General features: G+C 44.0%; 1 protein-coding gene across 1 annotated transcript in view; it reads right to left on the bottom strand.

Annotated features, from left to right (window-relative positions):
- The window catches only part of LOC137547228 (enteropeptidase-like), a 110,387-nt gene extending 95,864 nt beyond the window's left edge, over positions 1–14,523 (bottom strand). Inside the window, exons 1-2 of the mRNA XM_068270574.1 lie at positions 14,446–14,523; positions 10,551–10,646 (exon numbers count right to left, since the gene is read on the bottom strand). Of these exons, the coding sequence (XP_068126675.1) occupies positions 10,551–10,594 (44 nt within the window). The 5' untranslated portion in view covers positions 10,595–10,646; positions 14,446–14,523. The remainder of the gene's footprint in view (positions 1–10,550; positions 10,647–14,445) is intronic.
- Between the last annotated feature and the right edge of the window lie 344 nt (positions 14,524–14,867).

Consider the following 14,867-nt stretch of genomic DNA (forward strand, 5'->3'; position numbering starts at 1 on the left):
AATGATCACTGGTTGTTCCAGATGACAAGTTTAAGTACAAACAATAAACAAGAATATTGTACTGATTAGGCCTACATATAAAAATGTATTATTGCATGTAAGGCAGATTTACTACCATCCTGAAGTTTCCTTTAACTTTACCTTTCGCTGCACAGTAAATAAACTTTCACAAAGTACATTTCCTCAGCTGGAAGTTCTTATTTGCTCACACTGCTTAAATTGCCTGCACACTCCCATTTTACACTTCTCTGGGTGAACCAGGGCCGGATTTACCATAAGGTACTGTAGGCACGTGCCTACAGGCGCCTTATCTGATAGAGGCGGAAATTCCCCGACTGTCTGTCCCCTTCTCTGAGCAGAGCGGAAGTGTGATGTCACTCACCGCTCTGCTCCTGGCTCGGCTCTCCACTCCTAGCGGCTGCTTTGGAAAGGCTGATGGCAGTGGGGGAGAGATGGGGCTGGGCTCTTGCCGCCTTTGCCGGGACTGCTGCAAACCAATCCGCTCCATAGCAATAGCTGCCCACTTGTCTGTACCGTATACTCAGCGTGCAGACAAGCGGGCAGCTATTGCTATGGAGCGGATTAGTTTGCAGCAGTCCCGGCAAGAGCTGTGTGACAGCATAAGATTTGCAGAGCACCGCCTCCCTGTTTCCTCCTCTCGTATTGGTGACTGCGGAGGCTGCGTGTCTGCCGTGTCACACATGGACAGCTATAGCTGTACCGCGAAATTTAAGAAGAGTGAAGGAGCACTGGAGCGTGTCTGGACTTCAGAGCACTTTGAGCCACACAGAAGGAGGAGGAGGGGGACAGCAGAGAGACGATCAAAAGAGCTTTGTGGTAGCTGTCAGCTAGCACACGGAAGACCAGGAAAAACAGCCAGAGATCAGCCTGCCCTGCCTGCTTCAAAGATGGGGACATGATACAGAGGAGGACAGTGACAGTCAAAGTCAGTGACAGAAGGTAATCTACTCTGACTGGCTTGTTCACTTTGTTTTAACTCACTCTTTTTACAACCCTCTGTGCCTCTCTGTGCTTCCCCCTCATGCCCAGTCCACCCTTTGTGCGCCCACCCTGTGCATCCTCTGTGTGTACCCTGCTCGTGCCCACCCTCTGTGTGTACCCAGCCCATGCTCACCCTTTCTATGCCCACCCTCTGTCCCTTCCCCTCATGCCCACCCTCTGTGTACCCAGCCCATGCTCACCCTTTCTATGCCCACCCTCTGTCCCTTCCCCTCATGCCCACCCTCTGTGTGTACCCAGCCCATGCTCACCCTCTCTATGCCCACCCTCTGTGTGTACCCAGCCCATGCGCACCCTCACTATGTCCACCCTCTGTCCTTTCCCCTCATGCCCACCCTCTGTGTGTACCCAGCCCATGCTCACCCTTTCTATGCCCACCCTCTGTCCCTTCCCCTCATGCCCACCCTCTGTGTGTACCCAGCCCATGCTCACCCTCTCTATGCCCACCCTCTGTGTGTACCCAGCCCATGCGCACCCTCTCTATGTCCACCCTCTGTCCTTTCCCCTCATGCCCACCCTCTGTGTGTACCCAGCCCATGCTCACCCTCTCTATGCCCACCCTCTGTGTGTACCCAGCCCATGCTCACCCTCTCTATGCCCACCCTCTGTGTGTACCCAGCCCATGCGCACCCTCTCTATGCCCACCCTCTGTGTGTACCCAGCCCATGCGCACCCTCTCTATACCCACCCTCTGTGTGTACCCAGCCCATGCGCACCCTCTATACCCACCCTCTGTGTGTACCCAACCCATGCGCACCCTCTCTATACCCACCCTCTGTGTGTACCCAGCCCATGCGCACCCTCTCTATACCCACCCTCTGTGTGTACCCAGCCCATGCGCACCCTCTCTATACCCACCCTCTGTGTGTACCCAGCCCATGCGCACCCTCTCTATACCCACCCTCTGTGTGTACCCAGCCCATGCGCACCCTCTCTATGTCCACCCTCTGTCCTTTCCCCTCATGCCCACCCTCTGTGTGTACCAAGGCCATGCGCACCCTCTCTATGCACACCCTATGTGTGTACCCAGCCCATGTGCACCCTCTATTCCCACCCTATGTCCTTTCCCCTCATGCCCACCCTCTGTGTACCCATCCCATGCGCACCCTCTCTATGCTAACCCTCTGTGCTCCCCCCATGCCCACCCTCCGTGTGTACCCCACCAGTGCCCACCTTCTGTGCATTCCCCTTCTGCCCACCCTTTATGCTTCTCCCACCCGTGCCCACCTGTGCTTCCCCCACATGATCACCCTTTGTGCATACCCCACCCATGCCCCCCCTGTGTGCCCCCCTGCACCCACCCTTTGTGCTTCCCCCTCTTACCCATTCTCTAGGCATCTTCTGCCTGTGCCCACTCTCTGTGCAATACCTCCATGCCCACCCTCTGTGCATTCCTTTTGTGCCCACCCTCTATACGTACCCCTGTAATTCCTATCATAGCTAGCATTATATTCTAGCTATATTGATATTAATTATATACTATTTATATAGAAAGGACATCTTCTAATTGGGGATGAGCTTTGGTGTTTTTCCAAAGTATGATTTCAATGTGCGGACCATGGCAGGGAAGCAGTTAACCTATCCTAGCCGCCACCTATAGCCAATGTGCTCCACGTTGCTTTCCATAGCATTCCATCTTTCCAATTCTTCAAACCCAGAGGGTGGAGGTATTGGAGGGACATGAAACACAGTGTCGAGAACATTGGCTATAGGCAGCGACAAGGGTAAGTTAACTGCTGTCCCTGTGTCCTCTACTGTTCCAGTGTCATCCGCTGTCCCCCATGCCTGTGCTGTGCTGTCCCTGTGTCCTCCTGGTGTCCCCCTTTGCTGTCCTCGTGTCTTACTCTGTACCCCCTGTGCGCCGATGTCCCAATGTGTCCCCCTCTGTCTTCCTGAATCCTCTGCATTCCCCCAGCTCCATGCCACACTGTGTCCCGAGTGTAGCTTCAGCCAAAGATGATGTACAGTAATTTACAGGGCTGTGGAGTCGGAGTCGTGGAGTCGGAGTCGTGGAGTCGGGCAATTTTGGGTGCCTGGAGTCAGAGTCGGGAAAAAATGCACCGACTCCGACTCCTAATGAATTTGTAACTGTAATTAAAATAGAAAATATGATAAAATGTTCTATTTCTCAGATAATAGTCATTAAAAATAATGTATATATACAGTATATATACAGTAATAGCTGTGGTTAGTCCACAAAAATGAAATAAACCAATCAAAATGAGTTGCTTGTGCTGCTTCAATAAAGCAGTCCCCGTATTTTTAAGGTCAGATATACATATCTGATTGTGACTGTATATATGATGTGTACACAGGAATCTCTTATATATACTTAATAACATCTATGCTGTAAGAATAAAGCCTGATGTGTAGCCGTGTCACTAATAGAGATGGTCAACGAGATGGAAATAATTCTGCATTGATGCTGATTTATGCAAATGTATGCACTCTCTTTGCTCATGAAATCAAATAATTTGATATGTTATTAAAATTTGGTTTGGTGACTACAAATTAAAGGGTAACGGAGACGGATGAAAAGTAAAGTTTTATACATACCTGGGGCTTCCTCCAGCCCCCTTCAGGCTAATCAGTCCCTCACTGTCCTCCACCACCCGGATCTTCTGCTATGAGTCCTGGTAATTCAGCCAGTCAGCGCTGTCCGGCCGCATGCCGCTCCCACAGCCAGGAACATTCTGCACCTGCGCAATAGTGCTGCACAGGTGTAGTATGCTCCTGGCGGCGGAGTGTGTGCATGCGCACTACGCCTGACTGGCTCAAGTACCTGGACTCATAGCAGAAGATCCAGGTGGTGGAGGAGGACAACGATTGACTGATTATCCTGAAGGCGGCTGGAGCCTTGGAGGAAGCCCCAGGTATGTATAAAACTTTAATTTCATCTGTCTCAGGTTTACTTTGTTACACAGTAGTACTATACTCTACATATGCACTCTCCACAGAGCTGCAGGGGATCTACTGAGAATGCTGTGCACATTGAACACAGAGGTGTTGTCTGTTTACAATCTCCTCATTCCCCTGCAGAGTACCTGCACATCATTCTTACATGTACCCACACTTACATTGCCTAGGGCCTGATAGATGTTCTTTGTTCCGGTTTGTACCTTTTACAAGTACTCTTACCAAGGACTAGTTTTAGTCTAAAGGGAATAAATATAGCAGTTACATATCCTTCTCACTTCAGTTGTCTTGTAAAATTCCTAAGCGTTGGCAGTTAAGAGACGAATTTCATGTTACATACTTTTAATCAACAAAATTGTAATATGCAAATTAGAGGAGTCGGAGTCGTGGAGTCGGAGTCGGTGGAATCCTAAACTGAGGAGTCGGAGGATTTTTGGACCGACTCCACAGCCCTGGTAATTTATGTTATCACTGTAGCCAATGGTCTCATGGACAAGTCCATTGCTCCATCATCAGGCCAATCATTGCACTGGCTGAGTAGCAGTGTAGTGATTGGCCTAATGACTGAGCCATGGGCCCGCCCGCGAGACCATATACAACTTTTGTGTTGTTCGTATTATTTCCTTGTGATTTGTATTTGGCTTGTTGCTGGTAATATTGTCCTATATTTTGTAAATTCTGTATATCATTGGTAATATTTGCATATTGTTCTGTATTTTTCTTTGGGAATATCTGCATTTCCTTGTCTGGTTTTATTTCATAAAAATAGGGGGCGTGACTTGGGGTGGGGCCTTTGCTGAGGGGCGGAGTTTAGGGGCGCCACAACTTCTGTGCCTATAGGCTCCTGAGCTGTAAATCCAGCCCTGGGGTGAACACTGCAGTTCGCAACCTTGGTAACCACAGAGTAATGGGAGGCCGATCAGTGTGGTCTCTGATCACATGACCACCGCGATCATCCAACTTTAGAAACAAAGTAACCCTGATTACATATATTTACCAACAGCAGGTGGGAGCTAAGAAAGTTCAATGGTAAATAAGCACATAAATATGTTCTCATCTTAAAAATGCACCAGGAAAAATGGAAATAAAATTCAGCCTTTAAAGGACTAATATCACAAAAAAAGTGTAACATTCAAATACATGTAAACATATACAAATAAGTAAAATGAGCCATAAATTACTTTTTTCCTATTTTGCTGTCACTTACAGTAGGTAGTAACAATCTGACAGAACCAACAGGTTTTGGACTAGTCCATTTCTTCATGGGGGAGTCTCAGTATGGCCTTTATTCTTTACAAAGACACTCCCTAAAAAGGATTTAGGGTATACAAAGATGCTGGCCAGCCTCCCTGCTCGCTGCACACTTTTTTTGGGCAGTTGGACAGAGCAACTGCCAATCACTAAGTGCTTTTGAAAATAAAATAAAAGATGGGCTAGTCCAAAGCCTGTCAGTTTTGCCAGATTTTTACTGCCTACTGTAAGTGACAGCAACATAGGCGAAAAGTAATGTATGGCTCATTTTACTCTGGAAGAAACATACTTCTTATTTGTATGTGTTTACAGATATTTTAAAATTTACAATTTTCACGACAGTGGTCCTTTAAGTTAAGGAAAACATCTAATATAATGATGAAAAACAAAATAACATCATCTAATTAACATGTTCCATATATTTATTTATATCTTTCACCTGATTTGTAAGTCAAATGCAATTCCAGATAAAATATGCAAGAAATAAAATATGCAAATACTGAATATTCCAAATGACTTTTATTATTCTATTATTCGTGATTAGCGAGCACAGGCAGTCAGCATTGTCCCTAAATACATTCAGTGGGATGGCACTTTTCAATAGCAGGATGGAACGCTTAGGAAAGAGAAAGAATCAGCTTCAAAAGACTGCTAGATTAGGATTCTTCTTATATCCCTTATATAGGTCACCAATAAGAAAGAGGAGAGCACTGTCGTGCCAGGCATAAAATAAAATGGGTGAATGAAAATCACATATTCCATAGATAAGAAACATATTACAGTGACATGTAAATTACACAAACATTTTGAGGCTGATTCAGTGGCAATAGGGGATGCAGGGGTAGCGATTGCACCAAAGCCCTTGGACTAGAGGGGCACATCTTCAACTGCTCTGTTAGCTTTTCATTGGTACTGTGTTGAGAATGAGAATAATTCCTTTTTATGTATAGCGCCTTTCTCCTGTCGGACTCAAAATGCTTGTTAGGCAGCCACTAGAGCGCACTCAGTAGGCAGTAGCAGTGTTAGGGAGTCTCGCCCAAAGAACTCCTTACTGAATAGGTGCTGGCTTACTGAACAGGCAGAGCCGAGATTCGAACCCAGGTCTCCTGTGTCGGAGGCGGAGCCCTTAACCATTACACTAGCCAGCAAAGTCTCTGTTATCTGAAACTCAGGAAGTCTCAACTAACCGGCATACCTGAGGGGATAACGAGGACTGTGTTTCAGGGGTTTTGCAAGGATTAAAATACTTACTGAGCCTCCAGCTCCATCTTCTAACCTACCTGTAGTTCCTAGCGTTTTTCTGGCATCCGTGCATAGCTCCTGGTGTGTCACATGACCAGACCCGCCGCTGGGAGCTACAGGAAGATTAGAATATGTTGCTTGGGGCTTTTTAGGCCGGTTGCTCTAGCAACCGACAAGCATATGTATCTGGCATGAGCAGGGCCAGAATTGTGCTTTTTACTGCCCAAGGCTCACTATCACCAGCTGCTCCCGAACCAACAGCATCCTACCAACACGGCAGAGATTAGATTGTAGGCTTCTCTGAGGACACTTAGTGACATGTTGGCAGGGATTAGATTGTAAGCTCTTTGGTGGGCACTGTCAGTGCCCATTTGCTGCCCCTTAATCCCCAGAGTGCCAGATTAAACTGTTGGTAGCTGCCAACTGCTATGATCAAACTCAAAGTAATAGGACAAATGTTAAGCAGACTAACTGCTACTGTCACCCTGCTGCCTACAGCCCGCCCCTTGCTTTCCTGATGCCCTAGGCCATGGCCTTTGTGCCCTTGCCTGAAATCCGGCCATGGGCATCAGGCAATTCCCATTGGTGCCAGATACCAGGGACTGTTCTGTACTTTAACCTGCTGAGCGGTCTGGACGAGCTCAGCTCGTCCAACACCGCCAGAGGCTGCCGCTCAGGCCCTGCTGGGCCGATTTGCACGAAATAAAAAGCAGCACACGCAGCCGGCACTTTGCCAGCCGCGTGTGCTGCCTGATCGCCGCAGCGGCGAAAGAGGGTCCCCCCAGCCGCCCGAGCCCAGCGTAGCCGGAACAAACAGTTCCGGCCAGTGCTAAGGGCTGGATCGGAGGCGGCTGACGTCAAGACGTCGGCTGACGTCCATGACGTCACTCCGCTCGTCGCCATGGCGACGAGGGAAGCGAAACACGGAGGGCCGCTCATTGCGGCCTTCCGTGTTATCTCTTGCCGCCGGAGGCGATTGGAAGATCGCCTCCGGAGCGCCCTCTAGTGGGCTTTCATGCAGCCAACTTTCAGTTGGCTGCATGAAATAGTTTTTTTTTTATTTAAAAAAACCCTCCCGCAGCCACCCTGGCGATTTAATTAGAACGCCAGGGTGGTTAAATAGAGGTAATCATTAACAAACTGTTTCACTCCCCTGCTTATACCTCTGTGATACTGCAGCTGTCCTTGGTAGGTTTTGGTGTTACATATCAATTGCTTGAAGGGGGTCCAAAGTAAAACTTGCACTGAAGCCCCTAGCTCTTTAGGTATGCCACCGGGATGAATGACACATGGTTAAACTGAGCAGATACCACACATTAACCTCTCTTCTAACTCCTGGTCTTCCGAGGTTCCACCTCCATTTAGTTGCTGCATTATACAATCAAAAAGCTTTGTGACAGCTTTTGACACACGCAGGGCCGGCGCTACCATTAAGGCAAAGGAGGCAGCTGCCCCAGGGCCCCAGAGCTTGTAGGGGCCCCCAGTGGCTACAAGAGGAAAAAAAATTTCAAATCGGCCTTATAGTTTTTGAGAAAATTGATTTTAAAGTTTCAAAGGAAAAAAAAAACACATTTAAAAACCTGCCGACTTTAATGGTTAATAGCAAATCCACCTTAAATGCTAGAAACCCTAAATTTGCAGGATATGTTAAGGAGATCATTAGGAATAAGAGGAAAAAACAATTTTTCAAAAAGACCTTATAGTTTTTGAGAAAATCGATTTTAAAGTTTAGAAGGAAAAAAGTATAGTTTTAAATGCGGTAAATGTAACTTTTAGTAGCAAACCTAACGGTAGTGTAATTTTACATGCATCAAAAGAAAGAGCAATAAATTTCCTGACGGGGTTTCCAGGGGTCTATACGCAGCTGCAGCACTTTGGCCAGGGATCGCTATACAGCCGCAATATGGCTGTATGAAGATCCCTGGCATTTTTTCCTATTTTCCCAATTTTTTTTAATGTTTAGAGTGTGGGAATGTTTTTTTTTTTTAAATTATGTGGGGTCCCTTCTCCTGAAACCTTTTAACCCCTTGTTCCCCATGCAGGCTGGGATAGCCAGAATGTAGAGCTCTGACCGATTGGGACTTCACACCCTGACTATACCAGCTGCAAAAAAGGTCCCCTAATGCCGATTTTTGTTCCGGGGTATATGTTGGGGGGGCCCCCCAGGTTTATTTTGCCCTGGGGCCCCATTGTTGCTTAAACCGGCCCTGGACACACGGTGCACATACTGAGTAGTTGACGGATACTACCTGTAGATTCTGACTAGTAAAGAGCGAAAATATCAATATTCTTTTTGCACGTGTTTCAACGATAAAAGGCTGGATGGGTGCACTGCCATGAGAACATACCGTATTTGACAAGCTCTTGTTGAATATGTTCAGAGGGACCCAGTATTGGGACTGTGGGCTGCAGGAAGATGGGGGAAACCTTTGGACTACCCTTAGGACCTGGAATGCTTATTCGGGTTTTGTGGAAATAAAATTTTCACATTTCCAATCGGAAATCGGCATTTCCAATCTGAACTTGGAAACTGGAAAAAGGAAATTAGATTTCAGTGTAAATGCCATATTTCTGTAATTCTGTAATTTTAGCCCAATCACAGAACTTGGAAGCATTGGACCAATCAGAGAATGCAGAGTCAACTCGGAAGTAATTGGTCAATCAGAGACTGCAAGAAACGCATTGTTGGCGGAAATTGGAATTTCCACTGAATCGGAAATCAGTATTTTTGACTATCCCTACTTAGGACTTAGAACTAATTTCAAGCAGCAAGGTGTTCTTGGAATCTTGAGTAAAAATTGACTGTAATCATAAAAGCCTGAGACACCTGAACCACAAATTTCCAGTTAGCCTTACACAGAAAAGTTTTTTAGGCTGGAAGCTGTAAATTGTTGGTTGTACTGGCCTATTTGTCTATATTCAATGAAGAAAAATCAACTGCCTATGATTTTAACTTTTTTTTTTCGGTCCAAAGTGAACATGGCAGCATCTCCAAAGACGTTCAGTGTGGAAGAGCATAGGACCATAATCATGTTCCTGTTTCTCCAAGGAAAACGTGCAAAGCAGATGCAGGATGAAATGTCAAAAACTTTGGGTTACAGTGACCTTTCATATGCAATAGTTAAACATTGGGTTATCAATTATAAAACTGGCTATTTTGGTGTTGAAAGCAAGAAACCCAGTGGAAGGCATGTCTTTGTCTCTGTGCCTGGAAATCTTTAAGTCATGCATGACCCGATCATGGAGAACCACCAAATATCAGCCATAAGTATTGTTTCCCGTCTGGGAATATCTTGTGGGAGAGTTAAAATGTTGCAAGTGCATCAATATCCTGGTAGATTATGTAGAATAGTATGGCAGTTACAGCGTCCTTGCTCAATTTTTTCTGGGTAAGGCTCAATACTTGTCAGCACCCCCACATATGTCACATCACTTCAGCTTTTTAAGTTTGGCATTTTCTTTATGTGGAAATTCAATTAGTGGTTTAAGACGTTTGGGATAGTGCTTCAGCTCCTTCTTTATTACTTCATTTTGATTAACCTTCCATCAGCATGCCTTGTAAACACACCATTTTAATGATTGTAGCCTATATGGGAAGTGGTGGTTAACCTCAAGTGCATTCCATTGTTTTCTCTTTGAATTATCTTTAGCCACTTTGAAAACAACAATGAAACATTTGTAAAGTACTTTTCTCTCGTAGTAGGTCCCAAAGTGCATAAGCTTGTTCCAGATCTCTACAAAGTGATGTGTACAGGGGAAAAAGTTATGTGATCATAAACGCCAGAATAAACAGGTGGCTCTTCAGTTTTGCTTTAAACGTGTTCGGGTTTGGAGCTGTCTTGATCACATTTGGCAAGGCATTCCACGGGGTAGGGGCAGCATGACAGAAAGCTCTGTCTCCAAAGGTTTTTTTTTAAAAAAAGCACAAGACTCAATGCTAAAATAGTTTTTGTAAACTATTATTGATCTGCAAAACATAACTTATAGCCCATAGTAGCACATCGTCTTACAAATATAATTATAGTTGCAAAACAAAACAGATCTCTGTTGATATTTGTACTTATTTATACTTATTTTTACAGATTGTACAGATCATTTTGATAGAGCACTAGTCGCATTACCTTAACTGGAGAGCAAGAGTACCATCTCCGACAGGTGTTAACATAGCAAAAGGTCCATTCCAGCTGGACAACACAGGGAATGTGTTTTTTACGCTTCTGGAAAAGAAAGCACAATGTTTCTGTTATGCTATATGAAACCATAAAGCAAACACGGGTCATAGATTTTCAACGTCATCGTCATAGGTAATTTATTTTACCTGCAAAAAACAAAAACAAAAACAAAACAAAACAATAAAATGTATTAACAATACTAAAAACATTAGGTTGGCCTACTTCTTTAGGTGAGTTGAACACAGTTGAACACAGTAATGGAAAATATTTTTATTGCACAAAGGGTAGACTATGCGTTTTGCAAGTTAACCCTGCTTCCTCAGGTCTGTAACAAGTTATGCCAGGTGGCTTGAATGAAACAGGTATAAGCATTTGTTTCCATTAGTCGGTCGGTGTTCAACTGGCTCATTCACCTAGAGAGGTTGGCTAACCTATTCCTCTCTATTGTTACCATTTTTAATGCATTTTATTGTACTTGGTGATCCTTCCCATTGTTTGTATCAATTTACACCTTAATTTGAAGGTTTTAAATTAAGTTTGAGAGTCTGTCTACAATTACTCCATACATCGAGCATACATCAAGGAGCTTAATCTTCTGGAGAGCGCCCATCAGGGATGGACACCCCAGCCTGAGTGAAAGCGGGAACCTTCCGTATGCATTGATGGTGATCGCCATCTAATAGCAACCCTGAAAACATGAGTATAACACCTATCTACTATTCTGTAAGGTGTAATTTGAACTTTGCACTATTGGCTCCTGTTTTCTCTCCCTTTTTTCTGGTATTCTGGGAGCTTCATGACAACCCACCTAAATATATTTGTTATCATAATCAAAAACTTTGAATTCTGAAATCATTAGGGATGAGTGCAAGGATTTCACAGAATTCCGACTTCCACACTGGAATTTCACAACTTCAAGTTGACACAAATTCACATAATTTTGACGAGTAAATTCTGAATGTTACAAGGAATTAAGTTTGTGCAATGCGCACACACTTTTTTTCACATAAATGAAAAAAGGCTATTGAGCATGCTCAATGAACATGAATAAGAAAATTCTGTAATGTGAACATTCTAAACAAAATTGCAATCTATTGTAAACATATAATCACAAATTCACTAGAACCATAACTAATCTTATGGTTGCTGCAAAAATGTGTTTTCATTCTATATATATAAAATCGGATGTATGTGTGTGTGTATGTGCCACGATCACGCGAAAACGGCTTGACCGATTTGAACGAAACTTGGTATACAGATCCCTTACTACCTGGGATGATATGTTCTGGGGGTCTCGCGGCCCCCCTGCACACCTGGGCGGAGCTACAAACAGCAAATCAGATTTCACCCATTCAAGTCAATGGAAAAAATGGAAAAGGCTGCCATTCTCACAGTAATCAAGCCAGAGTCCCCACACTTGGCACAGTTGGTCACTTGGTGACCGATGTTACAAATCCAGGAAAGGTGGGAGGAGCCTAACACAGCCAATCAAATTTCAGCCGTTCATTTTAAATGGAAAAATGTAAATTGCAGCCATTCTTAAGCTCAACACACACCATACAATCTTGGTTGTACAGATTTACCAAATATATGTAGTATAAGGGCCAACAGATTGAAAATACCTTGAATGATTGATTGGATATGCTCTTATACTACATGAAAGTGGTAAGATTGAACAACCAAGATTGTATGGTGTGTGTTGAGCCTTAGACTGTTAATCGCAGGGTTCTCAAACTTGCCACAGTTGGTCACTGGGTGAATGCGATTAAGATTCAAGAAAGTGGGTGGAGCCTACAACTGCCAATCAAAATTCACCTATTGATTTTCAAGGGGAATATTAAAACTGCTGCCATTCTTACACTGTTAGTGGCAGAGGCTTCAAACCTGGTACAGTTGGTCATTGGGTGACTGGGGTCCAAATTCACCAAAGGGGCGGGGCCACAAACAGCCAATCAGATTTCCTTGCTGGATAAACTGCTTCCATTCACACATTTTTGATGCCACGAACCTGAAAGCTCACAAACTTGGTCATTGAGTGACTGTGTGTCAAGGTTACAAAAAGTGGGCGGAGCCAAAAATAAAGTTCACTAGGAAAATATAAACTGCAGCCATTTTTACACTGTTTCTGGCAGGGTTCTCAAACTTTGCACAGTTAGTCACTGGGTGAATGGGATGGATATTCAAGAGTGGGTGGAGCCTACAACAGCCAATTAAAATTCACCTGTTGATTTTCAAAGGGAATATTTACATTGCTGCCATTCTTACACTGTTAATAGCAGATGCTTCAAACCTGGTACTGTTAGTCACTGGGTGACTGGGGTTCAAATTCGGAAAGGGGGCGGAGACACAAACAGCCAATCAGATTTGTTTAATTTCAATGAGAATATACAAATAATTGATACCAAAAGCCCAAAGCTCATAAACTTGATCATTGAGTGACTGTATGTTAAGGTTAGAAAAAGTGGGCGGAGCCAACAACTGCATTTTATTCCAGGGGAAAATATAAACTGCAGCCATTCTTACACTTTAAATGGCGGGGTTCCCAAACTTGACACAGTGGGTCACTGGGTGACTGGGATTAATATTCAGAAATGTGGGTGGAGCCAATGACAGCCAATCAAGTTTCACCTATTGATTTTCAAGGGGAATATTTACATTGCTACCATTCTTACACTGTTAATGGCAGAGGCCTCTTAGCTGATAGGTGACTGGGGTCCAAATTTACTAAAGGGGGCGGAGCCACAAACAGCTATTCAGATTTGTTAGATTGATTTCAGCCATTCTGTTATTGGCAGGGTTCTCAAACGTGACACAGTTGGTCAATGGATGAATGGGATTAATATTCAGGAAAGTGGGTGGAACCTACAACAGCCAATCAAAATTCACCTATTGATTTTTAAGGGAAATATTGAACCTGCTGCCACTCTTACACTAATAATGGCAGAAACCTCAAACCAGCTACATTCAGTCATGAAGTGGCTGGGGTTCAAATGCAGTAAAGGGGTGGAGCCACAAACAGCCAATCAGATTACTTTACTGGATAAACTGCTACCATTCACACAATTTTGATGGCAGAAACCCAAAAGCTTAAAACTTGGTCACTGGGATTTTCTGGGATTTATATTCAAAAAAGTGGGTGGAGCCAAAAAAGAAAATCAAAATTCACCTGTTGATTTTCAAGGGGAATATTTACATTGCTGCCATTATTGCACTGTTAATGGTACAAGCCTCAAACCTGGTACAGTTGGTCATTGGGTCACTGGGGTTCAAATTCAGAAAAAGGGGTGCAGCTACAAACACCCAATCAGATTTGTTTCATCTCACTGGTAAATTACAAATTGTTGATGCCAAGGACCCCAGAGTTTACAGACTTGGTCATTGAGTGACTGTGTGTCAAGGTTACAAAAATTGGGCGGAGCCAAAAACACATTTCACTAGGAAAATATAAACTGCAGCCATTCTTACACTGTTAATGGCAAGGGTTCTCAAACTTTGCCCAGATGGTCACTGGGTGACTGAGATTAATATTATGGGAAGTGGGTGAAGCCTATAACAGCCAATCAAAATTCACCTGTTTATTTTCAAGGGGAATATTTAAATTGCTTCTATTTTTGCTCTATTAATAGCAGATGCCTCAAACCTGTTACAGTTGGTCATTGGGTCACTGGGGTTCAAATGCCAGAGAGATGCAGAGCCACAAACAGCCAATCTGATTTGCTTAATTTCTATGGGAATATACAAATTATTGATGACAAAGACCCCAAAGTTCACAAACTTAGTCATTAAGTAATTGTGTGTTAGGGTTAGAAAAAGTGGCCGGAGCTAACACCAGCCAAATACATACCTGGGCAACACCGATTCATCAGCTATTATTCATAAAAGTGGATGGAGCCTACAAAAGCCAATCAAAATTAATCTATTAATTTTCAAGGGAAGTATTTCATTACTGCCATTCTTGCACTGTTAATGGCACAAGCCCCAAACTGGGTACAGTTATTTATTGGGTGACTGGGGTTCAACTGCAGAAAAGGGGTGGAGACACAAACAGCCCATAAGATTTGTTTCATTTCAATGGAAATTATTGATGCCAAAGACTGCAAAGCTCACAAATTTGGTCACTGAAGTAATTGTCTGTTACTATTACAAAAAGTGGGCATAGCCAACGCCAGCCAAGTACATACCCAGGCAATGCTGGGTCATCAGTGGGCGGAGACAAATAGAAATTTCACTGGGAAAATGTAAACTACAGCCATTCTTACACTGTTA

Source organism: Hyperolius riggenbachi, chromosome 2 (genome assembly GCF_040937935.1).
Source record: "Hyperolius riggenbachi isolate aHypRig1 chromosome 2, aHypRig1.pri, whole genome shotgun sequence".
NCBI classification, from domain to species: Eukaryota; Metazoa; Chordata; class Amphibia; order Anura; family Hyperoliidae; genus Hyperolius; species Hyperolius riggenbachi.